The sequence below is a fragment of the Nerophis ophidion genome, linkage group LG02, assembly GCF_033978795.1.
Source record: "Nerophis ophidion isolate RoL-2023_Sa linkage group LG02, RoL_Noph_v1.0, whole genome shotgun sequence".
NCBI lineage: Eukaryota > Metazoa > Chordata > Actinopteri > Syngnathiformes > Syngnathidae > Nerophis > Nerophis ophidion.
The window spans coordinates 39,340,617-39,368,328 of record NC_084612.1 but is presented as its reverse complement, the minus strand read 5'-3'; the positions used below and the strand labels follow the sequence as shown (position 1 = coordinate 39,368,328).

At 39.2% G+C, this 27,712-nt stretch overlaps 1 protein-coding gene across 1 annotated transcript in view; it reads right to left on the bottom strand.

Annotated features, from left to right (window-relative positions):
* Positions 1-1,532: 1,532 nt before the first annotated feature.
* Positions 1,533-27,712, bottom strand: part of pde3b (phosphodiesterase 3B) — a 145,044-nt gene continuing 118,864 nt past the window's right edge. The window contains exons 13-16 of the mRNA XM_061883459.1: positions 13,555-13,758; positions 13,276-13,437; positions 5,477-5,735; positions 1,533-5,409 (exon numbers count right to left, since the gene is read on the bottom strand). Of these exons, the coding sequence (XP_061739443.1) occupies positions 5,210-5,409; positions 5,477-5,735; positions 13,276-13,437; positions 13,555-13,758 (825 nt within the window). The 3' untranslated portion in view covers positions 1,533-5,209. The remainder of the gene's footprint in view (positions 5,410-5,476; positions 5,736-13,275; positions 13,438-13,554; positions 13,759-27,712) is intronic.

Below are 27,712 nucleotides of genomic sequence, written 5' to 3'. Positions count from 1 at the left end.
TTTTTCGGACTATAAGTCGCAGTTTTTTTCATAGTTTGTGCGGGGGTTGCGACTTATACTACTCAGGAGTGACTTACGGTACGTGTGAAATTATTAACACATTACCGTAAAATATCAAATATTATTATTTAGCTCATTCACGTAAGAGACTAGACATCTAAGATTTCATGGGATTTGGCGTTTAGGAGTGACGGATTGTTTCTTAAACGTAAAGCATGTTCTATGTTATAGTTATTTGAATGACTCTTACCATAATATGTTATGTTAACATACCAGGCACCTTCTCAGTTGGTTATGTATGCGTCATATAACGTACACTTATTCAGCCTGTTGTTCACTATTCTTTATTTATTTTAAATTGCCTTTCAAATGTCTATTCTTGGTGTTTTGGTTTTATCAAATACATTTCCCCCAAAAATGTGACTTATACTCCAGTGCGACGTATATATGTTTTTTTCTTTCTTTATTATGCATTTCCGGCAGGTGCGACTTATACTCCGTAGCGACTTATACTCCGAAAAATACGGTATATACCTGTGTGTAATGTAGTAATGAGTACATTTAAAATATTTAATATTTACGTATTTTCATAATTTTAAGCACACGCATCACGTTTGCTTTTTTTTCTTCATTACTTTTTATTACTCACTGTTGACTTTATGAAGACAACCAACATAATTAAACAGCACTTACTGTACACGGTCTTCTGTCATTAGGATGCCGACTGCTACGATGTTAATATATTCCCATTTAGGTGAAGAATGTCTTATAACCTATTGTATTGTTTAATTGTTATATTGTTTGGGAACCCGTTCTCAAACAATGGCAATAAAAACTTTTCTGATTCTGATAATCTTTGCCAAGAAACGTGGTCGGGGCACGGTTAAGACCAAGCGTCTTTTCATGTCGTTCTCGCCATTTTTGGGTCCTAAATGACTGTCAAAGTGTACCAACTTGTCAAAATATGTCATCAGCCATCTACTTTATAGGTGAGAGACATAATTTGTGATCCACAATAAACTTCCAAGGAGCAGGGAAGCGAGGAAGCAGCAGACTACTTGATGATGTAACAAGGTAGTGACCTCAGTGCCGCTATAAATAGTTTGTCTGCGTTAGCGCTTATAATAACAACATCACTAATACTTGGTTAATAATCAAGTCACGAAATGTTAATGGAGTATTGTTGGCGCTTTTTGCATGGCTATTTATTGGGTTTTATGGGTAGAATAAACGGCCTCCCATTGACTCCGCTGTAAGCAGACTTTTATTTGCAAAAAAAAAGAAAATCTGTCGTCTTGTCTTTCCTAATGATTATGAACGATACACAAAATTTCCCCCAAAAAGTGCAGTTCCCTTTTGAGATAAGTAACATGCACCAACATAGCAAGAAATCAAGATTATTTTTTTTTAAACCTTGATTTCATTTAATAAATCATGCTTGGATTTCATTTTTCTTCAACTTGGATCAACAAATGAGTAAAAAAAAAAAAAAAAAACGAAACATGCCACATTACCACATCTGTAGATGAAAGTAGATTAAAAAAAACAATAACAGGATTTTTAATGTGTAGAAAATGGATGCATTTGATTGAATATTTAAAAATATATATATATGAACATACTCTTTTTTTTGTACAGTGGCTGAACACTTGTCTGGTATTAAAATGAGAACTGCAAATGTCATTTTGACTTTTTCCAGAGAGTATTATGAATTATAAAGTGATCATCAAGAGGCCACAACTGGGCCTTCCCTTTCATAAATTGGAATGCGGAGATAGATGGGTCCCTTCTTCACACTGGCCGATGAATAGAAAAGTAAGAGAGATCTAAATGGAATGACAAACGTTACCTTACGGCGTGTTAGAGAAGTACAATGGCTGCAGTCTGCTGACTGTCAGATAAGTGAAGTTGTTATAAATGTCATCCTAACAGTGTACGAATGATAGCTAAGTTCCTGTCACATCGCAGAGCACTTCAATTGCTGCAATTTGTAGTCCACTTGTTCACCGAGACAAGACAACAAATGATGTCAGTCAGCCACATGTATGATTACTTTAAAGTCTATATCAATGACATAAAATTCTTGCAAAGCAATTCTTCAGCTTTACATGAATCCTGAGTAACCTTTTTAAAAAAAAAAATGACAGGAAATGAAAATTCAGCATTCCTGATGTGAACTCAACACGGCTGAAAGGACACGCGAGCATACACACAGATTGAGTACTAAAAGAATTACAAATGTGCTCTCTCTCTCTCTTTCTTCTGACCTATATTCTCTCCATCGCATTCTTCCAAAAGAAAAGTTAAATTTTTCACTCACGTTCCACACAAATTGAAGCAAAGCAACCAAAAAAAGTGGGTGGCACACATGAGTAAGAGCATCCAAAAGGACGCAAATATAATGCTAATCCTCAAGTCAACATTTCAATAATGTCTATATGACTGAGTGAGATACAGTGTTTTGTGTCACCAGCAAGGAGAGAACTACACAAGCCAAGGCTCTGGGCCAAAATGGACTCAGTAAAGGTTCAGACAGGCACATCTGATATACATATATCCATATAGATATATACACTTGGCAAAAAGAGCAAATACACTTTGGTTTCGGCGCACAGTTTTCTATGAGCTGAACTGAAGGATCTAAACCGTTTTCCATGTACACATGCATTTGCTGACAAAATATGTTGTATAGCCCTACTTTTTCGCTTCTTCTTCCATTTCAATTAGCTGATTAGACAGCATGATAATTCATCCAGTAGCATGTATGAGACAAAACAAGCTGTGTAAACATCAATAGGTTGTACATTATTTGAAAAGTACAGACATTTGTGAAATAATGCACAACAGATGTATAAATAAATATCAAAAATAGTGAGGCCTTTTATTGTGGACATCCCAGGTCAAGCCTGCACATTAATCTTGATATGCCACACCTTGTGAGGTGAATGGCAAAGGTAAAGTGCTCATTTACACACATTTGTTGCTGTTAATTAGTTCCGGACAGGACAGTGATAAATGATTTTCCACGAAGTAGGAATCTTCAATTATAAATCGAATATTTTCAGAGCTAGACGATAAAAAAAACAAAAAAACTGCTTACAACCCTCCATACACTAAATAACACCCTTTAGTCCAGTGTTCCTTAACTATAGGGCTGGGGACCATTGTTGGGCTGCAAACGTTTGGCCAAAAACTATTTGTTTCTCAGCCGACAGTGGTACTCAGTTGTAATAAACTTTTTCATCACTTGTGGCAGTAATGACAATTTCAAACATCCATCCATTTTGTACTGCTTATTCTCTTTGGGGTAGCTTGTGCCTATCTCAGCCTTAATCGGGCGGAAGGCGATGTACACCCTGGACAAGTCGCCAGGGCCAACACAGATAGACAGACACCATTCACTCTCACATTCACACATTAGGGCCAATTTGGTGTTGCCAATCAACCTATCCCCAGGTGCATGTCTTTGGAAGTGGGAGGAAGCCGGAGTACCCGGAGGGAACCCACGCATTCACGGGGAGGATATGCAAACTCCACACAGAAAGATCCCGAGCCCGGGATTGAACCCAGGACTACTCAGGACCTTCGTATTGTGAGGCAGACGCACTAACCCCTCCCTCACCGTGCTGCCCCAATTTCACACAAACAAGTCATAAAAGTTTCCTAAACTAAAAAATTATGACTAAAAGGCTGAAGTTGTATTTTCATTTGCATTTAAATTTTATTGGCAATTAAGTTAAGAAACATATTTAGTATCCATTTAGTTTATTTACAAAATAATGGTATGAAAATAAAATGTTTGTCAGTTATTTGAGTCCCTTCGTATGCAGTATATTTGGCTAATAGTGTTTTTTGTTAGCCTTGTGATTAACACATGATTTTAAATCATTTGACAAGCTTGTCAAATAATAAGTAGTTAGTAGGTTGGAGATAATTATTGAATAACGGTAAAATCAAGAAAAAGACAACTAATTCAGTGTTAATAGCTCAGTATGTCCCGGGCCCCTCACTAGAAGAAAAGTTGGGCCCCGGGGTCAAAAAGGTTAAGAGGTCCTGCTTTAGTCACCCTTTACAGTCGTTTAATCCGATATAGTAATGCTGCCTGAGGCTGAGACAATCTGTGGCCAGAATATTGAACATGTGCCGGTTGCTTTGGTCTCATCTAGGTGCCGATACTGCTGCAGTATTGATATTCTTCACTCCTTCAGTCATTTAATACTTAAAATTATTAATTTAGGGCAAAAATGTTGTGGAATATGCTTAAAAAACAAAATATTCTGCTATGTGGTGAAGCTGTAAATAATTGAAGTGCAATGTGGCGAGGGATGATTGTGATCCATCCATCCATCCATTTTCTACCACTTGTCTCTCTCTGATGTCGTGAGGGGTGCTTGAGCCTATCCCAGCTCCGCTCGGACGGAAGGCGGGGTACACCCGGGACTAGTCGCCACCTCATCGCAGGGCCAGCACAGATAGACAACAGTCACACATTAGGGCCAATTTAGTGTTGGCAATTTTGAGAGAAATAGGCCGTTTGTGTACATGGAAAAACAGTTTTTCATTTTTGAGTTCAGCTCATACAAAATGAGAGCAAAAGCAGATGTGTTGATATTTTTGCTGAGTGTATATGTATATATATTTATTTCTATAATTCAAAAAAATAAATCCTAAGCTGAGGCTGAAAAAGTCTTAGCTTGGTCTTTCCACATCTAAACAGTTCACTTTGGTAAAGGGGGTCAATCCTTTTTGCTTGCCTGGTTCATCCTCAACTTCTTTGTTTTTGTTTAAATAGGACTTGTTTTGTACCTAAAGGGAGGTGTAAGCGCTTTGCATTCAAGGCACCCGAGGTCATTCCAACGCTCTTCTCCAACACCCTGGACCTCACTCTTGGTGCTTCTTCTTGGAGCTGCTCTGGGACGCTCCACATGGTCAAAGTGCATAGGAGTTGGGCTCTCACTGTTGCAGTGAGGATCCGCTCACAGTGGTAAGGCCGTTTGTTTTGAGCATCCAAGTGTCTGCACAGTGTTCAAGGTGTGTAAAGGTTGTGTGAGGGGAGGATGTCTATTTAATGTCAGTGTGTGTGTGCTTGTGTGTGTGTGTGTGTGTGTGTGTGTGTGTGTGTGTGTGTGTGTGTGTGTACAAGGCTGTTGGATGAAGAATGTCTTCTTCTCCACATGTGTTCATTCCTTGTGTCACGCTGCGACACACGTTACTCCCCTTCCTCCTCCTCCTGGATGACCTGGATGTCATCTGATGGTGAAATGGGAAGGCTGGCCGGCAAGCTGTCAGGCGGCTTGCCACCATCTCTGTCTTTATCTTCCTCTTCGATTTTCTTCTTCCACACTTTGTGGTTCTCGGTCAGGTGCTGCATGATGCTGCAAAATAACTGCCGGTGGCTCTTACTCCTTTCTGCAAGTCAAGAAATACAGATGAGTTGTTTAACTGTGACATAAACACAGTTTGACGGGAGACTCACTTGGCCGCAGGTCTTCCTCCATCTCGTCATCCTCTTCCTCGTCCTCATCATCAGTGTCGGAGTCAACCCGCCCCTCGTCATCTTCATCCGATCCGTCTCCATGGACCCAGCGGCCGGGGAGTAAACCTGCGGCGTCGTAGGAGTTACAGAGTGGTCCAACTATGTGTGTGATGAAGGACTCTTGCAGCTTGGCCAACTGTGGGGAGGAGCGGTCCATGAAGGGGCTGATGGGTAATCCCAGCTTCCCTTCTTCATCGCCCTGCAAGTTCAAACAAAAAATGTACTTCTTGATGGGGCAGCAAGGGATTTTTAATTTGACGCCACGAAAATAAGCTTGTACTTGAAATGTTGAACATTAAAGGCCTACTGAAACCCACTACTACCCACCACGCAGTCTGATAGTTTATATATCAATGATGAAATATTAACATTGCAACACATGCCAATACGGCCTTTTTAGTTTACTAAATTAAAATTTTTAATATCCCGGGAGTTTCGTTTTGGAAACGTCATGTAATGATGACGTGTACGCAAGACGTCACGGGTTTTTAGAAAGTATGAGCGCTACGCACACACACAGCTAAAAGTCGTCTGCTTTAACGGCATAATTACACAGTATTTTGGACATCTGTGTTGCTGAATCTTTTGCAATTTGTTCAATTAATATTGGAGAAGTCACAGTAGAAAGATGGAGTTGGGAAGCTTTAGCCTTTAGCCACACAAATACACGATGATTCCTTGTTTAAAATTCCCGGAGGTGAAAATTTACTATGGATCAGAGCGGTCAAGCGAACATGGTTCCCGACCACATGTCAACCAGCAGGTTTCGGTGAGAAAATTGTGGTTAAAAAGTCAGTTCTTACTGGAGAAAAGCTGAGCTTGGGCCGTCCATGAAGCTGCCGTCGACTTCCCTGAGACATTGGCATTAACACACCCGTGGAGACACCCCTCCGACTATCAAGTAATATTAAACTCACTTAAACACTAGCAACACATTAGAAAGATAAGGGATTTACCAGAATTATCCTAGTAAATTTGTTTAAAAACATCGGAATCCGTCCCAATGCAATTGCGTTTTTTTTTTAACTCGTTATTTTTTCCTAGTCCGTCGCTATCAATATCCTCAAACACGAATCTTTCATCCTCGCTCAAATTAATGGGGAAATTGTCGTTTTCTCGGTTCGAATAGCACTTTTTGTTGGAGGCTCCCATTAAAATCAATGTGAAAATGTGAGGAGCCATCAAACATGTGACGTTGTCGTCTGCGACTTCCGGTAGAGGCAGGGCTTTTCTCTTAGCACCGAAAGTTGCGAACTTTATTGTGGATGTTCTCTACTAAATCCTTTTAGCAAAAATATGGCGATATCGCGAAATGATCAAGTATGACACATAGAATGGACCTGCTATCCCCGTTTAAATAAGAAAATCTAATTTCAGTAGGCCTTTAACAACACATTTTGGACAAGGGGTCTGCAACTGTTAATATCAAGAGACATTCGGTGCCTCTTGCTCTAAAGAAAAATAGTATAGAGCCTCAAAACGTAACACAGCTTATAAACTTCTAAAAGTTCATTTGTTTTTTTGTTTTTCATTTTACAGGAAAACAAATCTGTTCAAGTGGAATTTGACTATTACCCTTTTCTCTTTTGGCAAGTATTCAAGGTGACCTTAACCAAGGGGTTGCACAATTGAGAAGCTGAACTGAACACAGGCTTCCAGTCTCTTTTACCGTATTTAGTTCTTTTTCATAGATTGGCCAGGAGTGTGACATACTCCTGAGCGACTTATGTGTGAAATTATTAACATATTACCGTAAAATATTAAATAATATTATTTATCTCATTCACGGAAGAGACGAAGAAAATGTCAGCAATCGTCACACACACGTCAACCAATAAGAATTTGGCGGGGGAGGGTCATGGCAGGGCTTCACGGCGGAAGAGGGGTTAGTGCGTCTGCCTCACAATACGAAGGTCCTGAGTAGTCAGGGTTCAATCCCGGGCTCGGGATCTTTCTGTGTGGAGTTTGCATGTCCTCCCCGTGAATACGTGGGTTCCCTCCGGGTACTCCGGCTTCCTCCCACCTCCAAAGACATGCACCTGGGGATAGGTTGATTGGCAAACACTAAATTGGCCCTAGTGTGTGAATGTGAGTGTGAATGTTGTCTATCTGTGTTGGCCCTGTGATGAGGTGGCGACTTGTTCAGGGTGTACCCTGCCTTCCGCCCGATTGTAGCTGAGATAGGCACCAGCGCCCCCCGCGCCCCCAAAGGGAATAAGCGGTTGAAAATGGATGGATGGATGGGTCATGGCAGAAGTGCATTGTGGGTCATGGGATGCTAACTGCTATATGCTACTGCCGTAGCTATTAAAATGGATCATTTCAACATTGCCGTTGGTTATTTATGCGTCATATAACGTACACTTATTCAGCCTGTTGTTCACTATTCTTTATTTATTTTAAATTGCCTTTCAAATGTCTATTCTTGGTGTTGGATTTTATCAAATACATTTTCCCCCAAAATGCAACATATGTTTTTTTTCCTCCTTTATTGTGCATTTTCGGCCGGTGGGACGTATACTCCGGAGCGACTTATAATCCGAAAAATACGGTACTTGCCTTACTTGCACCTCAGAACTCAGTCAGTGTATTTTAATGCCATCAAAGTAACTTTAAATAGGCCTTAACAGTCAACAATTGTGTATTGAAAATGCTTTGTCCAAAATCTAGCCCTAATGTTGGAATTTAGACTATTTAAAAGTGCTCACCATTTTGTATGTCAGGCTCAAAGAAGCGCACTTTTTACATAAACAGTGTTGACAGTGGATGCCAAAAAACATATACATACTCTTCAGAGTGGAAGAAGAGGGCAAAAAAGGTTAAACTTATTAGCTTAGCAAAGTGAGTTATTTTGCTCATATTACCCTCACATTTTGGCAGCAGAATCATTCTAGGTTAGCATATTCACTGAAGTGCAAAATTAACAAGCGGACTTAGTTTATTCAAGATATGTCCCAAAGCCTGCTTTACCTTTTTTTTTTACAAAGTTGTCCTCCATAGAATGGTAAGGGTAAGCATTGGGCTGGACAAACTCGTAAATGTGTCCCAATATAGAATAAGGGCTATTCAACTAGATTGTTTTGGGGGCCACATTTCCAGAATACTAAGGGTCAGGGGGCTGGACTTCTCTCTTCACTATTAGTCATATTTCGAATATTCAGGGATCCAAGTGAGGTAAAAGAAAATACTATCAAAGGAATTGAGCCAGGGTTCAAGGGGGGCTTTTGGGGGTTTGAATATATTTTACCATTTCTTCGAAAGGCATTTCCTACTTACAAAATTATGTAAAAATTCAAGAAAACTTACCACTGGTTTGGTCTATTAGATTATATAAACTGAAAGCCACAACTCTTTTTCATGACTGTACGAAATCATTAATAGCTCCTTTTTTTTGTTGAGAAAATATCTTCACAACACCAAATCGGGGGCGGCATGGCGTAGTGGGTAGAGCAGCCATGCCAGAAACCTGAGCGTTGCAAGTTTACTCCACGCCTTTGACATCCAAATCGCTGCCGTTGTGCCCTGGGGCAGGACACTTCACCCTTTCCCCCAGTGCCGCTCACACTGGTGAATGAATGATGAATGATGGGTGGTGGTCGGAGGGGTCGTAGGCGCAAACTGTCAGCCACACTTCTTTCAGTCTACCTACCCTAGGGCAGCTGTGGCTATCAAAGTAGCTTACCACCAAGTGTGAATGAATGATGGGTTTTCACTTGTCTGTGAAGAACTCTTGAGTGCCTAGAAAAAGTTTTTTATAAATCTAATCCACTATTATTACTATCATTATTATTATTATCCATTCCAAAAATGTATGATAGCATTCATAGATAATTTAATTTCCTCAGTCTTTGTTGAGAAAATATCTTCACCACATCAATACAAGCCATTAAATCCATAGTTTGTCATTAGTTCAGTGTTTTGTTTGGTTTGAGAAAATCTATTCACTCCATCACTAAGGCAATTCATGAACTCATGAATTCATGAGATATTATGGCTATATTAGACAGAAGGCAAGATTTTCTTCAGCATTTTGTCACGACGACTAACGGAGCTCCTTCTGAAGAACAGCTACATTGACACCTCTGTTCAGAAGGGTGGAATCCCTGAAGTGCCTGGAACACACTGTTGTCGTAACTCCTCAGAGAGGCACGTGAAAGGAGAGGGGACCTCATTGTGCTATGGCTTGATCTCGCCAACGCATATGGCTCTATCCCACACAAGCTTGTTGAGCTTGCCCTTCACCGACATCATGTTTCCAGCAAAGTTTCAGACCTGATTCTGGATTACTACAGTTACTTCAGGCTAAGATTCACCGCTGGATCAGGTACATCGGATTGGCATAGACTTGAGAAAGGCATTATAACCGGCTGCACCATCTCAGTCGTCCTTTTCGCCCTCGCCATGAACATGATAGTCAAGTCAGCGGAGGTAGAGTGCAGGGGCCCTTTGACAACATCAGGAGTACGCCAGCCACCAATCAGAGCCTTCATGGACGGCCTGACTGTCACCACTACATCCGTGCCAGGCAACAGGCTGATTCTCCAAGGCCTCGAGTAGCTCATCACCTGGGCTCGGATGAGTTTTAAGCCAGCAAAATCAAGGTCTAGTGCTCAAGAGAGGGAAAGTAGCGGTCAGGTTCCGCTTCTCACAGGTTGAAGCCACCATCCCATCCATCACAGAAAAGCCAGTCAAGAGCCTCGGGAAGTACTTTGACTGTAGCTTCAAAGGCTCTGCTTCCATCCAAAGAACGAGCAAAGAACTTGAGGACTGGCTCAGCCGGGTTGACAAGACTGGTCTGCCAGGGAGGTTCAAGGCCTGGATTTACCAGCATTCCATCCTGCCTCAGATCCTGTGGCCTCTGCTAGTGTACTGTACACAGTACCGATAACAACAGTCGAGGGCATTGAGAGGAAGATCAGCAGCTACCTGAAAAGATGGCTCAGTCTACCACGCAGCCGAAGCAGCTCTGCTTTGTACGGAAACAGCAACATACTGCTTCTACCAATCAGTAGCCTCATGGTGTCCAGAACATGGAAAGCATTGCAATACAGAGAATCCAAAGATCCAAATGTGGCATCAGCTGGTATCCAGGTGCAAAGAGGCAGGAAATGGAATCCAAGCAAAGTCATAGATGTGGCTGTGTCATGGCAGAAGGCACTGGTGGGGTCCATAGCAACAGGGCGTGCAGGCATTGGCTACTTTCAGTCAACCAGAGTTGACAAGGCCCAGGGCAATGAGCGTCATCATCTGATCCAGGAGGAAGTGCGAGCAGGTGTGGAGGAAGTACAAGCTAGAAGGATGGTGGGAATGGGACAGCAATAAGCTTGGACTAAATGGGAGATCACCTCGTCCAACATCTGGAAAGCAGACTTCTTTCGAATCAGGTTCTTAGTCCAGGCTGTGTAGGATGTCCTCCCAAGCCCAGCAAACCTCCATGTCTGGGGTATAACTGAGACACCATCCTGCTCCCGCTGCTCAGGACGGGGCTCCCTGGTCCCTCGAACACGTACTTAGCAGCTGCCCAAAAGCTCTTGGAGACGGGGGCTATCGCTGATGTCACGACCAGGTGCTAAGGGCAGTCGCTGACAGCATCGCCACCGCCATCAACACCAAGGCCACCACAAGCCAAAGACAATCGCATTCCACAGAGCTGTAGAAAAGCCCAACATACCACCACGGGCAAAGTCCGGCCTCCTCACCTCTGCCAACGACTGGCAACTGGAAGTTGACCTGGGAAGGCAACTGAAGTTCCCTTCTAGGATTACATCAATCAGGCTCCGCCCAGACATGGTCATTGTCTCAGATTCCACCAAGCAGCTGATTATTCTGGAGCTAACGGTGTCAAGTACCAGGAGCTGGAGAAAGAGTGTCAGAGGCGAGGCAGGAAAACAATATGTGAGCCTCTGGAGGTGGGCTGTCAGGGATTCGCAGGGTAGTCACTCTGCAAAGTACTCACCCGGCTAGAACTTGTCGGGGAGGAAAAACGGAAGGCTATCAAATCCACAACTGAAGCTGCTGAGAAATCCACACGATGGCTTTGGATTAAAAGAGCAGAACCGTAGGCAAACGGCTGGGTCACCTGGGCTGAGGCGGTATGATGTTGAGAGATCCAAAAACCCCCAATGATCCCAGGAAACAACATCACTGATGATATGTCCCAACACATCCGCAGGATGTATCTTTCACCGATAAGAAATATTGCAATTGAAAAAAACTTTTGTTGAACTAGCTAAAGTCATGGATGTAAGATTGCATTCATGGTATCTGCTACAAGTTTGTTTGTTCATTTATAACATGACACTTTTTTATTATATGTAATCAATAAAGTACTATCTATCTATCTTAATAAATTCATGATTATACTTTATAGTGCTTTTTTGGCAACTTTGGCCATGCAGCGCAAAATCTAGGACAAGTTAGTGGGTTTAGTATTTTAAATCATGATTAAAATCATTAAGACATCATCTACTGGTCAACAGCAGTATAGTATATTTGTCAAACAGGATATGTGTTACAACACTCGTGTTGCCCCTATGATATATCCTGCGTTTCCCCATCTACTGACTACTTTCATCTTTTGTACCGCCTCACTTGAGTAACCTATACTAGAATGCGGTCCAAACATAAAAAATAATTTAATCATTGAAAGCATTCACTCTTTGATTTTAATCGTTTACCATGCAGGATAGCTTAGCCTAGATTAACCTAGCTTTGCTAGCTCCAAAAACATCACCAGTTGGATAGCCCTAGTCTATCGCTTATATTTTTGGGAATCAGGGGCCTGATTTACAAAAAGGGTTGCGTGTACTAAAACCTGTACAAACCTGACAGCACACGCAAAGCTGATCTACTAAACATGTGCAAAATGGAGTGTCGGTTAAGTGAGCAGAATAAGGAGTACAATCCATTTTGCATCGGTCTTCATTAATATGCAAAATATGTGCTGATATTTAAAACACCCACAATACTGGGAGGAGAAAATGCAAATATAATTGTTTAGCATGCGCTATGTAACAATATATTAAAACTCATCACCGTTTTAAGAGCACTATTTTGCCTTTTATTTAGCATGTGTCAAAAAGACGCGCCAGCTGACAAACTTCTACAGTATCTGTGCTCGCGCTGCAGACAGACGAGAATCCTCTGTCATACGTGTGTGTCATCATTTTGACCTGACTGAAAAAAAAATATGACAAATCCCTTATTCAGCAACATTATTTTATAATTTTATAGCTAATGGATGACTTGAGGGGCTGGTTAAAATTAATTCAACTAATGCGTTTAGGTAGGTGTCATTTAATATTTTTTTAAAGATGTTTGTTTTTTTTATTATTAAAAATATTTATTTTATGAAAAAAACTTCAAGTATACATTTGTTTACGTCTTGAGCAGATTAAGTACAGCCTCTCACCAATAAGCAAACACAAGTGGTTTCATTGTAAAAGCACTTCAGAACTGCTTCTGAAATGCCCATAAAAAGTGGTACAGGTCTCCTGCATGTTTGAAAACTGCAAAAATGGTGGGAGCATGATAACATGAATGTGTAGTAAATGAGAGTGCCCAGTATTGTACATGCAAAATCTTCATTTAAACAAGGCGGTCTGCACCACTTTTCAATTGCACATGCCTATTTTAGTAATCACACACAACTATATTATAGGTTGCACACTGTTCACTGTTTGTTGTTTGGATCTTAGTAAATCAGCTCCTAAGTGTAGTTTATGGCGGGCAGTGTCTACCTGCTCATAAAACTCATTGACAATGCCTTCCGTCCATTTCAGGTGAAGGTCGCGGACTTTGGCTGGTCCATTGATGTCTGCCAACTTGATACACATTTGGCACACCAGCAGTCTGTCATTCTCATTCGCCCAGTCAATTCCTGGACTGTTTACATCATTGACCTGCAAATCACAGAGACAGGACAATATACTGCATAAGCCATACAACTGCTCAGACATAATGATGCAACATTCCCCTCATGGTTATAAGTACATTTGAAATTGTGATCAAATAATGACCTTGGAATTGAACTCCGCCAGGAAGTCAAAGTGCTTCTTTAGGTCTGTGGCTAGAATGGCTTCAATGACAAGGAAGCGAAAACGCTTAAACTCCACATGATCCAGGTTGACTAAGAAGTTAAACTCCGGCCGGGACAGGTAGAGGCTCCAGGCTGACGCGGCGTGATGGTTCTCTAACACAGAGCGGTCGTTGTACAACACCGCCTACATTGGGCACAACAAAAGATAACAACCAGATGTCAATAACATTGTGCAGATGAACCCAATGGCAAAGAAATGCCGATTATATATACCAAATGCGTGGTAGTAGATGGCCACAGTGTATGATATATACAGTGGGATATGTACTGTGCCGATTTTGTAAGTTTACTGCCTTACAACAATATGAAGAGTCCAGCATTTTAGGGTTGGCTTATTTTGTTGTATTGTCAGAATGTAAAAAAAAAAATACTGAAAAAAATAATTTGTATTTGATTGAGGGATATAACTAGCTGATCCCCAACCGACAAAACCAGCAAGCAAACAGCCAACAGATACATTTTTGCCCAAGAACATTAAGCACACAACTACAGTCCCTTCAAGAAAGTACCCATAATCTCAACAGTCGACTTTATAGTTAATTCTTCACTTATACAAGACATACAAGAAATTGAAATTATGTTTTCACCACAGTCCCACTCAAGAGCAGACAAACATTACAGGGAGACAGAACAGGACCGCTATTGGGTCAGCCAACTTCCGGCGCCACTTAAAAAGGTAGGAAACAGGTACACATATGGGGGAGATAAAAAAAAATGTTCAGTCTATAAGGCTTGACTCCCAGGGGAGGGGGTCCAGACTGAGGCCAGGAAAAAGAAACCTCAATGACCATAGCACACACAAACAAGTTACAAAGAATTCACGAGACAAAAAGAGGGGAGGGAGTGGGGGCTGCGGAGGCAGGCTGCTGCTATCTAAGCACTGCCCAGCAGTACATCACCCCCTAAGAAATTCAAGCGGTGGTGAAGGCATGGGGGTGTTTGTGCATATGGCCATCAGGCAGTGTTGTTGTCAGAGGTGGGTAGAGTAGCCAGAAATTGTACTTAAGTGAGAGTACTGTTACTTTAGAGATGTATTACTCAAGTAAAAGTAAGGAGTAGTCACCCATATATTTACTTGAGTAAAAGTAAAAAGTATGTTGTGAAAAACCTACTCAAGTACTGAGTAACTGATGAGTAACCTGTTCGTTTAATGATTACGGCAACAAATAATGCACAAACACATAAAAATAGCAATGAGCAAATTCAGAGCCAGGAATATCTTTTTAGCAACTAAAACCCATCGATCCATCCATTTTCTACCGCTTATTCCCTTTGGGGTCACGGGGGGCGCTGGTGCCTATCTCAGCTACAATCGGGCGGAAGGCGGGTACACCCTGGACAAGTCCCCACCTCATTGCAGGGCCAACACAGATAGACAGACGACATTCACACTCACATTCACACACTAGGGCCAATTTAGTGTTGTCAATCAACCTATCCCCAGGTGCGTGTCTTTGGAAGTGGAAGGAAGTCAGAGTACCCGGAGGGAACCGACGCATTCATGGGGAGGACATGCAAACTCCACACAGAAAGATCCCGAGCCCGGGATTGAACCCTGACTGCTCAGGACCTTCGTATTGTGAGGCAGACGCACTAACCCCTCTGCCACCGTGAACCCCAGCAACTAAAACAATAATATATATTAAATAATAATACATTACAATAAAAAAAATAAGGCAAATTGAGCAACAATAACTTAACAGCACCATAGGTTCAGTAGACATTGATTGATTGATTGAAACTTGTATTAGTAGATTGCAGAGTACAGTACATATTCTGTACAATTGACCACTAAATGGTAACACCCCAATACGTTTTTCAATGTTAATCAACTACTTAATAAATGACTAAGTCGAGGTGATCTACTTCTTATATACATATACATACACACACATATCATATGTATATACAAACCCCGTTTCCATATGAGTTGGGAAATGTTGTTAGATGTAAATATAAATGGAATACAATGATTTGCAAATCATTTTCAGCCCATATTCAGTTGAATATGCTACAAAGACAACGTATTTGATGTTCAAACTCATAAACTTTTTTTTTTAAGCAAATAATAATTATTTTAGAATTTCATGGCTGCAACACGTGCCAAAGTAGTTGGGAAACGGCGTGTTCACCACTGTGTAACATCACATTTTCTTTTAACAACTTTTAACAAAATATAAATGATGTAAATATAAATGGAATACATTGATTTGCAAATAATGTTCAACCCATTTTCAGTTGAATATGCCACGAAAACAACACATTTGATGTTCAAACTGATAAACATTTTTTTTGTGTGCAAATAATCCTTAACTTTAGAATTTGATGCCAGCAACACGTGACAAAGAAGTTGGGAAAGGTGGCAATAAATACTGATAAAGTTGAGGAATGCTCATCAAACACTTAATTGGAACATCCCTCAAGTGTGCAGGCTAATTGGGAACAGGTGGGTTCCATGATTGGGATCATGGCACCCATCCTAGTAGATGGGTGTCAGATTGGTGCCTCGCCCCATCCTAACAAGGATGGGCCGAGGGTCACCAATTTGTAAGCAAATTATCGAACAGTTTAAGAACAACATTTCTCAACGAGCTATTGCAAGGAATTTAGGGATTTTACCATCTACGGTCCGTAATATCACAAAAAGGTTCAGAGAATCTGGAGAAATCACTGCACATAAGCGATGATATTACGGACCTTTGATCTCTCGGGCAGTACTGCATCAAAAACCAACATCAGTGTGTAAAGGATATCACCTCATGGGCTCAGGAACACTTCATAAAACCACTGTCAGTAACTACAGTTGGTCGCTACATCTGTAAGTGCAAGTTAAAACTCTGCCATGCAAAACCAAAGCCATTTATCAACAACACCCAGGAACGCCGCCAGCTTCGCTGGGCCTGAGCTCATCTAAGATGGACTGATGCAAAGTGGAAAAGTGTTCTGTGGTCTGACAGGTCCACATTTCAAATTATATTTTGAAACTGTGGAAGTGGTGTCCTTCTGAACAAAGAGGAAAATAACCATCCGGATTGTTATAGGCGCGAAGTTCAAAAGCCAGCATCTGTGATGGTATGTGTGTGTATTAGTGCCCAAGGCATGGGTAACTTACACATCTGTGAAGGCACCATTAATGCTGAATGGTCCATACAGGTTTTGGAGCAACATATGTTGTCATCCAAGTAACGTTATCATGGACGCCCCTGCTTATTTCAGCAAAACAATACCGAGCCACGTGTTACAACAGCGTGGCTTCGTAAAAAAAGAGTGCGGGTACTTTCCTGGCCCGCCTGCAGTCCAGACATGTCTCCCATCGAAAATGTGTGGCGCATTATGAAGCGTAAAATATGACAACAAGACCGGACTGTTGAACAACTTAAGCTGTACATCAAGCAAGAATGGTAAAGAATTCCACTTTCAAAGCTTCAACAATTAGTTTCCTCAGTTCCCAAACGTTTATTGAGTGTTGTTAAAAGAGAATAAGATATAACACAGTGGTGAACATGCCCTTTTCCAACTACTTTGGCACGTGTTGCAGCCATGAAATTGTAAAATAATTATTTGCAAAAAAAAAAGTTTATGAGTTTGAACATCAAATATCTTGTCTTTGAAGTGCATTCAATTGAATATGGGTTGAAAGGATTTGCAAATCATTGTATTCCGTTTATATTTACATCTAACACAATTTCCCAACTCATAAGGAAACGAGGTTTGTATATATATATATATATATATATATATATATATATATATATATATATATATATATATATATATATGTATATATATATATATACATATATGTATATATATATATATATACATATATATATATACATACATATATATATATATATACATATATATATATACACACATACATATACATATATATATATATATATACATATATATATATACACACATACATATATATATATATATATATATATACATATATATATATATATATATATATATATATATACACACATACATTTATATATACACTATATAAATTATATTTATTTATTTGCCATTTTTGTTCACATGTTAAAGGTGTTTTAATGAATATACATGCATGTTTAACATATAGATTCCTATCTTTCATGAAGACAAGAATATTAGTTGGTGTATTACCTGATTCTGATGACTTGATTGATTGGAATCAGACAGTGGTACTGATAATGTCCACGTTTTCAAATGAAGGAGAAAAAAAGTTCCTCCTTTCTGTGTAATACCGCATTAAAGTCGTTGGTTTTTTTAATCTTATTTGTCCAGCTTCCGTATTCATTTTATACACTTTACAAGAAATACGTTGGCGGCAAACTCTGTAGCTTGCTAGCTAGTTTGCGCTGGCTTTCGGAGACTCTTATTTTGTTAGCGCAGGCGCGATGGAGCGGCACTTTTATTGTGAACACAGGAACTATGCGATCAGCCTTTAGGCTATTGACGGGAAGTACGGTTGAAATGAAAAGTGTCTTTTTTCCTTTATACTTTTGATTGATCGATTGAAACTTTTATTAGTAGATTGCACAGTACAGTACATATTCCGTACAATTGACCACTAAATGGTAACACCTGAATAAGTTTTTCAACTTGTTTAAGTCGGGTTCCACGTGTGAAGGTCATGTGACCGCCTGGCTCTGTTTGATTGGTCCAACGTCACCAGTGACTGCATGTGATTGGTGAAACGCAGGCATGCGTGGATTCTACTTTGAAGGTTTGTGACAAACCAAAACAAACATTAACAGATCGATAAAAAACAGTAGCAAGTAGCGAGCTGAATATAGATAAATGGAGCACAGTAAAAGGAGTCTTTCTTTTCTATAAATATACACAAGTAAATGTAAAAGTATGTTGCATAAAAACTACTCTTAGAAGTACAATTCATCCCAAAAGTTACTCAAGTAGATGTAACGGAGTAAATGTAGTGCGTTACTACCCACCTCTGGTCTACATGCCTGGAGTTGCTCTGCAGTCATTGCGAGCTAAGTTTAACTCCCAGGTGTTGTTGAAGGAGGGAAGGAGGCCAGAGCATCCATCACTAAGGTGTCCTCAGGGGATGTTTACAGAACAACCTTCTACTGTTGTGAGCAGCATCAAGGCCACGCGAGTCAAATCGTAAATTAGGATTGTTGTTTTCCAAGCGAGCAGACATTTTAATAGCTTGTCGGTTCTTAATCGTCCAAGGCTCTTGGGGCCAATTTTTGCATTTTAGTAAGCCCCTCATTGGTGTGATTTAACTTACAATTCAGTTCAAAATCACCACAGTCGGTGATCTCACAATTCGACCCATGCCTTCCATTTCGAGGGCAGCCTTTGGGCTTTTTGAATGCCTGCCATCATCTTCCGAATTTGACGATAAACCAGGGCAATGCACAGCCCAATCAGCAGATGCCATGCGATCACGGTTCCAAATAGATAGCTATGTTCCACATCCCCGATGTAAAGCACTGAGAGGCACATTCATTTCCATTTCTTCCAGGAGTCTCTCACGTACCCCGCAGCAAGTTCCGGCAGGGAAGCCAGGCTCCCCAAAACATATTTTCTTCATCGAGAAGATATTGACAATTGAGTCAAGAGTCCAGCTAATCAATTCCATGTCTGGTGTTTAGATTTTCGAAGGACAGCGCAGAGAAAGAGGCTCTTAAAAAGTGTACACAGGACAAAACAAAAGAGTAAGCAAAGAGTGACAAAGACAGAGAGGGAGGAACAATATGACCGCCTCCACCATGTGCCAAGCCAGAAGAAAGAATGAATGAATGTCAATAAAAGACATCCGTCAGAAAATCATTCCCTTCCATTGAAACACTTCCACCAACACGAGCAAGACGTCAGGGACAAAATTGTAGACCAATACAACACTGGAATGGACTCAAATGTCAACAACAAGAAGGTTGGCGGGAAAGAGACCACTATTGGTGCAATCATTAGTAAATGTAATAAATACAATATAAGAGTCAATCTCTCTTGTTCTGGGTCTCCAATAAAATATAATAAATAATGGCCTTGATTTAATGTTGTTGTTTTTTTTACATTCTATCCATTAAAATTAACCTACCATTGAAAATATGTCCCATTCATATGTTTAAAAGAGGGTGCACTTACAAAATAAGGGTCATATACTATTTTTTCCCACTGGACGTGCATTATTAGTTATATAATGTACCTCATATAGTGGCTAAGGGAGCCTGTTTACTCAACTACATTCAAGACCAGGCGTCTATTATATGATTTATACATTTATTATGTTGGAGGCCTTTATTTGTACATATATAGTGGAACCTTGATTTATGAACTTAAACTGTCGATCAGTTTGAGTATTTAAACCAATTGGATTGCCGGAAATTCACAGTGGCCTCCTACTACAATCATGTTGGCGCCACAAACAAAATGGTGTGAGCATTGACACAGGCACTGAAAATCTGTAGAATTGCCGTTTATTTCAGAAAAATAATATTCTTAGCTGTACACTGGTCACTCGTATGTGGGTTTACAATATCCTGAGAGATTGGTTGCAACAAAACTCTCCAAAACCAAAGACAAACTATGAGAAATGTTTACTTTGGGTCAAAGCTAGCAGATGGTTGTTTGTTCCAGGATAAGTTCAGTAATTGAATAAAAAATTTACATTCGGGAAATCCCAAAGTTAGAGTATTACGTCCATAAATACAGTACAAAGGATTGTACAATTTAGTCGTTGTTTTGATGATCAATGACACGTTATTTAGGCATATGTTTGTCCTGAAGAAACAGTTTTTTTTATGAATAGTAAAAAGTAATTATCTATCAGGGTAATAACGGTAATTAACAATGATAATATAAGTAATCTTGTATTTTCCCTGAATATTTAAATGTGGAGTCTAATTGGAGGCTGATTTTGCTGCATTGACCGCTAGCATTTTTGCATCACAACGCACATCAAACTTTGCATCAACACCCACATTGTAATTTCCATCTTCTGAAACACAAATTTGGGTAAAGTAGTTGAGCCCCCTCTTAAGTCATCGATGTGATAGATTTTCAGCTTCGGGAAAAAGATGTGCTAATTTTGTCTTAAATTCAAGAACATTTTTGCTGATTTTAGCTAATTTTGACAACAGCGTGTGGGGCATGACAACAGTAACTAAGGAGGACTGGCTTACAGGCAAAGTCGGGAGTGTCCATTGGTTCGTGAAAAACTAGTTTATATATTGAAAGAAATGTCTCCATAAAAAACAACTTAAACATAAATAATGGGTTACACCATCGACAAAACTTAATTTTATTGTAAAAGTTTGTGTGCTTTGAACACAATATAAAGCACTATACATTACTATACTTGTCCATTGCTTTCTTTGGACTCACATTGAGCTAGTAAAATTACAAACATTTTGTAAAAAGGCTAAAAAACACTTAAAAGCACACCAAGTAGCACAGTAACTAACGACAGCACTGATCTGCTGACTGAATAAGCGCAGAGATCGATTAACTCGTCCACAATGGCTGTGCTACCAGGCCCACAATAGGAAAATTAAACAATCGTACACTGAGACAAGGTGGGGGGGAGGATTGTTTTTTTATATACCGCATATACACTGCCTGGCTAAAAAAGGTCATCAGATAGATAATAAGCATATACATAAGTGGATAATAACTGCATAGTGTGATTACATTTCAGCTGGCAATGCAACTGATGCAGTCAGTAGTGTTACGTTTGTTAAACAACCATGTCAAAAGACACTATCTGTGGTTGTAGAAAAAAAAAAATGAATCTGCTTCATAAGTCACATTATTGGCATGTATTAAAAGCGTGACAAAATGTCAAAAGAAATAATTGAAAATACTTGAGTAAAAACCTTTAAAACACATCATTAAAAAGTGGAAGGACAGTCAAGAAACTTTGCACAGGAGTCTGAAACTCCCACCATCAATACAAGTTATTGACGGAAAATAATGGCAACTCTGGATAGAAATACATATTTTGACATTGTTTGAAGCTTGTAGAGACAATTAAAACTAATCAAAGCTAAAGATGGTCCAAAAAACAAATCCAATGATAAGAGTTTTACTTTTTTGGGGATAAGTGAGGTATATCATACCCCAAAGCAGGCTTGACAAAGGTCATGGTCATTATTTTTTTTTCCATTTAGGCCGACTGGGCAGAGCTAATCTGATGAAGTGTAGCTCACATTGCAGAGGGGGCAGAGCAACATAATGCTACTCGCTAAAAAATACGCCATTTTTACATAACTTCTTTACTACAGAGCATGTAACTGGTGTACAACATCTGACTTGCAGCTTCCAAGACATTTTAATTCCTCTAAGAATAAAGGTACACGCAAGGCATGTTTGTTTCTGCGAATAATGCACCCTGCAATTAATTCACAGCCACACAGTTCTATACCCTACAAACACAAAGTGTTAAATTAATATTTTTCAAAACTGTCAAAACTAAGCAGAAAGGCCTTTTTCCCAGTGAAAGGGCCATTTTTGAAAAAGATCTTAGGTATACCTAATGCTGTGGTCGTGTACGGTCAAATGTGATGTAATCTATTGTGGTAAAATGCTTTTGAAAGCAGCTGCCACTAACTAAACAAGTTAATGATGACCGTTTAATCAATGAATGGTGAAATCCAAGTAAATAGCAAGCAACTGGGGACACGTTTGACCACTTAAGGTAGACATGTTTGTCAACATCCTTAGCAATCAATAGGTTCAGAGTATCCTCTTTATTTCTTTTATCAGTCTCCTCTTTTGTTTCTTTTACCCACTTTCCTGAGTCCAATGGTGGAACGGGAGCACATAGCTGACCCTTTTACCTCTCACATCACAAAGAGGTTGCTACTAAAGAGACTGTATTTGTTGTAAATATATGCCACAAACTGGACCAAAATGTAATGGGTGCTTCTTTAGCCCGTGTTTCACCCTTTCAACCACATTTGAATAATTCTTCCAAGTGGATTTACGTGAAAACTTGCTGACAGTAGAGCAGAGGGTGCATACTTTTGCCAAAAAAAAATGAAATTAGAATCCACTTTCCATAAAGTTAAATTGCTCTAGTACATTAGAATGGCCAATTCAGTCTTCTCTATGGAGTGAATCCAGCACTCAGTCAAACGGAAGTAACATTCAAGATTAATCAAGGAAAAAGTAATAAGCTGTTATGTTGTTAGGTTTTTCAATGTAGTGAGTACCCAGAACCCATTGGCAGTTTTTGAATGGGTCCCTGGGAAATTCAATGGGCCCACAAATAAAAGAAAAACATATACAGTATATATTGTTGCTTTTCTTAAATTGGATCATGATGATTATTATCATCATTGGTTCCAACTAACGTATATATGAATTTATGTTTGAAATTTAAAATCTGAGCATAACAAAATGGCAAGGTAATTTTTATTACCGCCACTGCAGTATGTTTTTTTTTCCTATTTATTTAATTAGTTTTGTTTAATTTAGTCTTTATTTGAAGGGACAATGCACAGAAACATTAAGCTCAAAGACCGATCTGTTCTGCACCACATTACAGCTTAATAGCTCATTTCCATCTGCAGTCCCTGGCTACCTAAATTAAAGACATACAAAAATCAAGCAATACAATTTTACTATAGCATGTAATCAAATTTCCTTTCATTGATAAGATATTTATACAATATAACCACACCTCATTACATCATCACACATAGACAATACATGCTCTGGTTCACATCTGTTTACAACAAAATGTTCTCATGCATAAATATCATACACATGAAGTTGACATGTCAATCATAGTGCCCACCTCAGTGACTGTGTGAGCAGGTTTGATTGCTCCAAAGCCACTTTTTAACTTCAATTGTGAATGAAGAGTAATCTGTTAGACTTTTCAAGTTTGTTGTGAGGTTGTTCCCTTCCTTTATGGCGTCATATGAAAAGGCTGATTGTGCAAAAGAGGTTTTACATTTGGGTTTATTGACTATGACTCTCGAAATATTAATTGTTGAAATGAAATCGGTGGTGACTGGCAAAAAGTTGTTTTGATAGCGGCTAAACAAGCACGTTATGATACTGTGTATAGGTGATGACGTCTGTAGTCAGTAAATGCACAGTAACAGAAACAACGCTTGTCTGGTCCGCTAACTGTTTGTTTTGCTTGTTATTAGGGCAGCAACTAACAACTATTTTTATAGTCAACTAGTTATTGACTATCTTAAAGATGAGTTGCCTAATTAAACTATGAAACAGAGGCTCTAATTTAGCCATTGGCTTTTAAATAAAGTTTGGGGGATTTAACTTTTGTGCTAACAACAAAGAGGACTCTTTCATTCAGACATATCTATTTATAGTCTGTAACTGTGCTGCTCATAATGCTGTTACTAAATAAAAACTTTATTAAACTTTTGTCCATTTAAGAGCAAGGAAAGGCAACTAAAATCAAATAACATATGGTTTAATGTAAACAAAAAACTGTCCAACTAGTAGCAATAACAACAAAACACCAAATCTATCAAAAAAGAAAAGAAGAAAAAAAAAGAATAAAAAGAAAAAGAAAAGACCATTATGTGATGATGTGTGTTACACAGACAGTAATTGCCAGGTATGGACAGGTATAGTGGAACCTGGATTTAAGAACTTAATTGATTCTTGAACAGGGTTCGGTAATAGAAAAGTTTGTAAAAAAATGTGAATATGAATAATGGGTTCCAGCCTTGACAAAAGTCCATATTTTAGCGAAGGTTTGTACACTTTGTACACAAAATAAAGTGCTACACAGTATTGTATATCAAACAGACATAAAATGGGAGTGGTGGATACAGTTTATATTTATTAAAAAATCTAAATAACATTGACAAGCTTAACTGTAACTCACAGATGCCCCTTTGGTGCCCTCACAAACATTCAGAAATCCCAAAAATGTAAAAAAGAGGGGAAGAAGAAGGAAGAGTGGGCGGCGGTGTGTGTGTGTGTGCTCTTGGAAGAGACTGCTGAACAAGAGGTTGTGTCTTTGCTGCGATACAAGTCTGCTTTGGCATATTTTTCCAGAAAAGTCCAGTGTTAACACAATAAAAAACTTGCTGTGGTATGAATCCTGCTTCGTCAATCTCTTCAATACGGGCAAGCATAAATGGCTGTCAGCGGGACACAAAAGGAGTGAATGAAGCGTTCGTACACAGAGACATGGTTTGCACACAGGGCCTATTTGGCACGATCTAATACTACGTAAATCGCAAAAACAAGGGTTCGTAAATCGAAATTCCACTCTATATTGTCCCTTAAAGACGTCTTGGTATTGAGTTATTGGTCCAATAACTTCGGAATGTGCCAATCTTTTTCTAACTTTACCGAACTGACAATAACAAACCTCTAGCTGGCGCATTGTTTTGCACACAACTTCGTCTTTCAGTTGTTTGCTAGCTTGCTAATAAGCTAAATAATTGAGAAGAGTTGGAGATGGCATCCTCCAAATTTTTGAATTGCCTCCTTTTTAAATGCTTTTGCATGACAGACGTACTGCCGTTAAAAGCACGGTCTACTTAGAAAATTGAGGAAATTATGTCTTTGATGTGTGTAAGTTTTACTCGTGGTGTTTTTCTCTTCCTGTTGCTTGGCAGTCACTGGACACACAGACATGTGCCTTTTCGTTTCTTTTCCCAAAAAATTTGGCCAACTATTATCTGCAAAATAATTTGTCAGCAAAGGGTTTCATCTGTGCAACTGTGTTTTAAAAACTCAATATGTTGTTTACTATTGGAAAAATTGGCTTGACCAAGGGACGCAAGGAGAGTGAGTTCTTAAAAATAACCATGCGTCAGGGACACAGGACCCATACTGTACCTAGCAACGTCAGCAAATAGACATCTGTATGAAAACAAAAAACAGATTGACTTCGCATCATTACTTAAGGCAGGGGTGTCCAAACCACAGCCCACAGGTATCTTCAATTTGGCCCGCGAGACACAAGTACAAGTTCAATTTCAATAAGCAGCCTGGCCGTGCGGGGTGCTTTCATATTACATTTAAATATTAAGGGTCTGCTGGGTGGCAATTTGACACCATCTGGTGGACAATGTAAGAATCGCAGGTGAGTGACCATGATCTTTACTTTCTTGATATTAAAAGCACAGCATTTACATAGATCACCCAATCCAAACAACCTTCCTTAGTCATGAATAAAAATTCAATCAGCACAAAAAGTCAACACACATGGTCACACATAATACTACCTGCTGACTGAACTTAGTAAATATTATATACAAAAAAAACGCACAGTCACCAGAAAAAAAAAATCATGATATGTACAGCCTTTTATTTGCACAGTATTGACAAGAGATGTTTGGAAAACTTGACCACCAAAAAAAGACTTAACTATTGAAAACCACGACGCAAAAACTAAACACACCATTGTCTGGAGCATTGTCAGCATGTCTGCAATGTTGATGTCATTTTAATATGTCCCAGATATACACACTGACAGCCATATACAACATGTGCAAATATTAGGAGGACAGTGGTGGCTTTTTAAAGGGGGAAAGTCCAACCAAAGCAACAGCGCAAAGCACATGTGACGTAATGCTCGCCTTTCATCAGGGACTTTGAGGGACAGAAGTAGAGACTCTAAACCGGGGCTGCAACAAGTTGACATGATTCACACGTCAACAAAAACAATTTGTTGCCGACAATTATGTCAGCAATAGTCGTGACGTCATCACTTGTGTTTTCCCAGGCGGAAGTTGGTCCGCATTGCCACTCGCTAAAACATTGCCGGTGATAACATGTAAAGTATGACGACCTTTCCTCTTATTCCTGTTAAAAAATATGAAAACCTTCATAATTTTGCAATGTGGACCTTGTTTTTATGGCAGCACATCAGTGACAGGTGAGCATTTAAAGCTGAAGCTGTAGAAAGCGGATGTATAAAGTATTCAGAGAAAAAGGAAACACTTTATATTACTGTCAGACTTCTGAAAACTAATGTGCATTACTTTGGCTCTATTTACACTGGATACCAAACCAAATTGGATAATTTATGCCAGTCTAAACACCACAAAATGCTTAAAATGTAATATTTTCGTATCATAATGGGTCGCATCAGTTTCAGACCTGTTTGGGACTTGTACGTCATCTTTGGTCAAGCTACTCCATTCTTGTGCGCACCATGATCACTTTCCTTTTTTCAATTATTTTCTTCCTCCTCATGCAGATGTTTTCCATCATCTGACTATTTCCTCTAAACAACAGCGACACCACAAAGTCATTAACACGCTGATCTGTGGCATTCATGTTTTCTCCTATAAGAGTTATTTCCTTGTTCATTTTAAAGAATCTGAACTGCACATGTCACATCAAGGCATTAGAGCCACATTGGGGCTAGTGCGTATTTATACTGGAGTCTGCTAAAGATCACATGTTACTTATAATTTAATCAGTCAGCTGTAAAAAATCAGATCTCGAAATAATCAGATTTGGTCCACTTTGGCCTGCATTGTAAACATAGTCTTTGACCTCCAGGGGTAGGGTTGGTCTTTCTTTGCTCCATGGCTCATAAATTGTTGATAGCTTCAAACTTTCCTCCCTTCTTTTTTTCTTATTCCTTCTTCAAATATTCTTGGTGTTTAACTGGTTCAGCCTTAAATACACACACACACACACACACATATATATATATACAATATATATATACACACAAACACACTTATATATATATACTGTATATGTATGTATGTATGTATATATATATATATATATATATATATATATATATATATATATATATATATATATATATATATAATCAGTGACGTGAGGTGAGGTTCATGGCTGGTGAGGCACTGACTTCCTCACAGTCAGATTTATAAACATATGAACCCTAAAGAGTATCTTATTCACCATTTGATTGGCAGCAGTTAACGGGTTATGTTTAAAAGCTCATACCAGCATTCTATACAAACACAAACTGTAGCACACCAAAAAGCACATTTAATAAAAAAAACGTTATTATGGTCTTACCTTTACTTATAAATGAAGTCAATGCACCACTCCTTCTGAACAAAAACGTCAATAACTTGTTTATAGAAGTCTTCATTATCTTTCTTCAGTTTTAAAAGTCTCTCCGT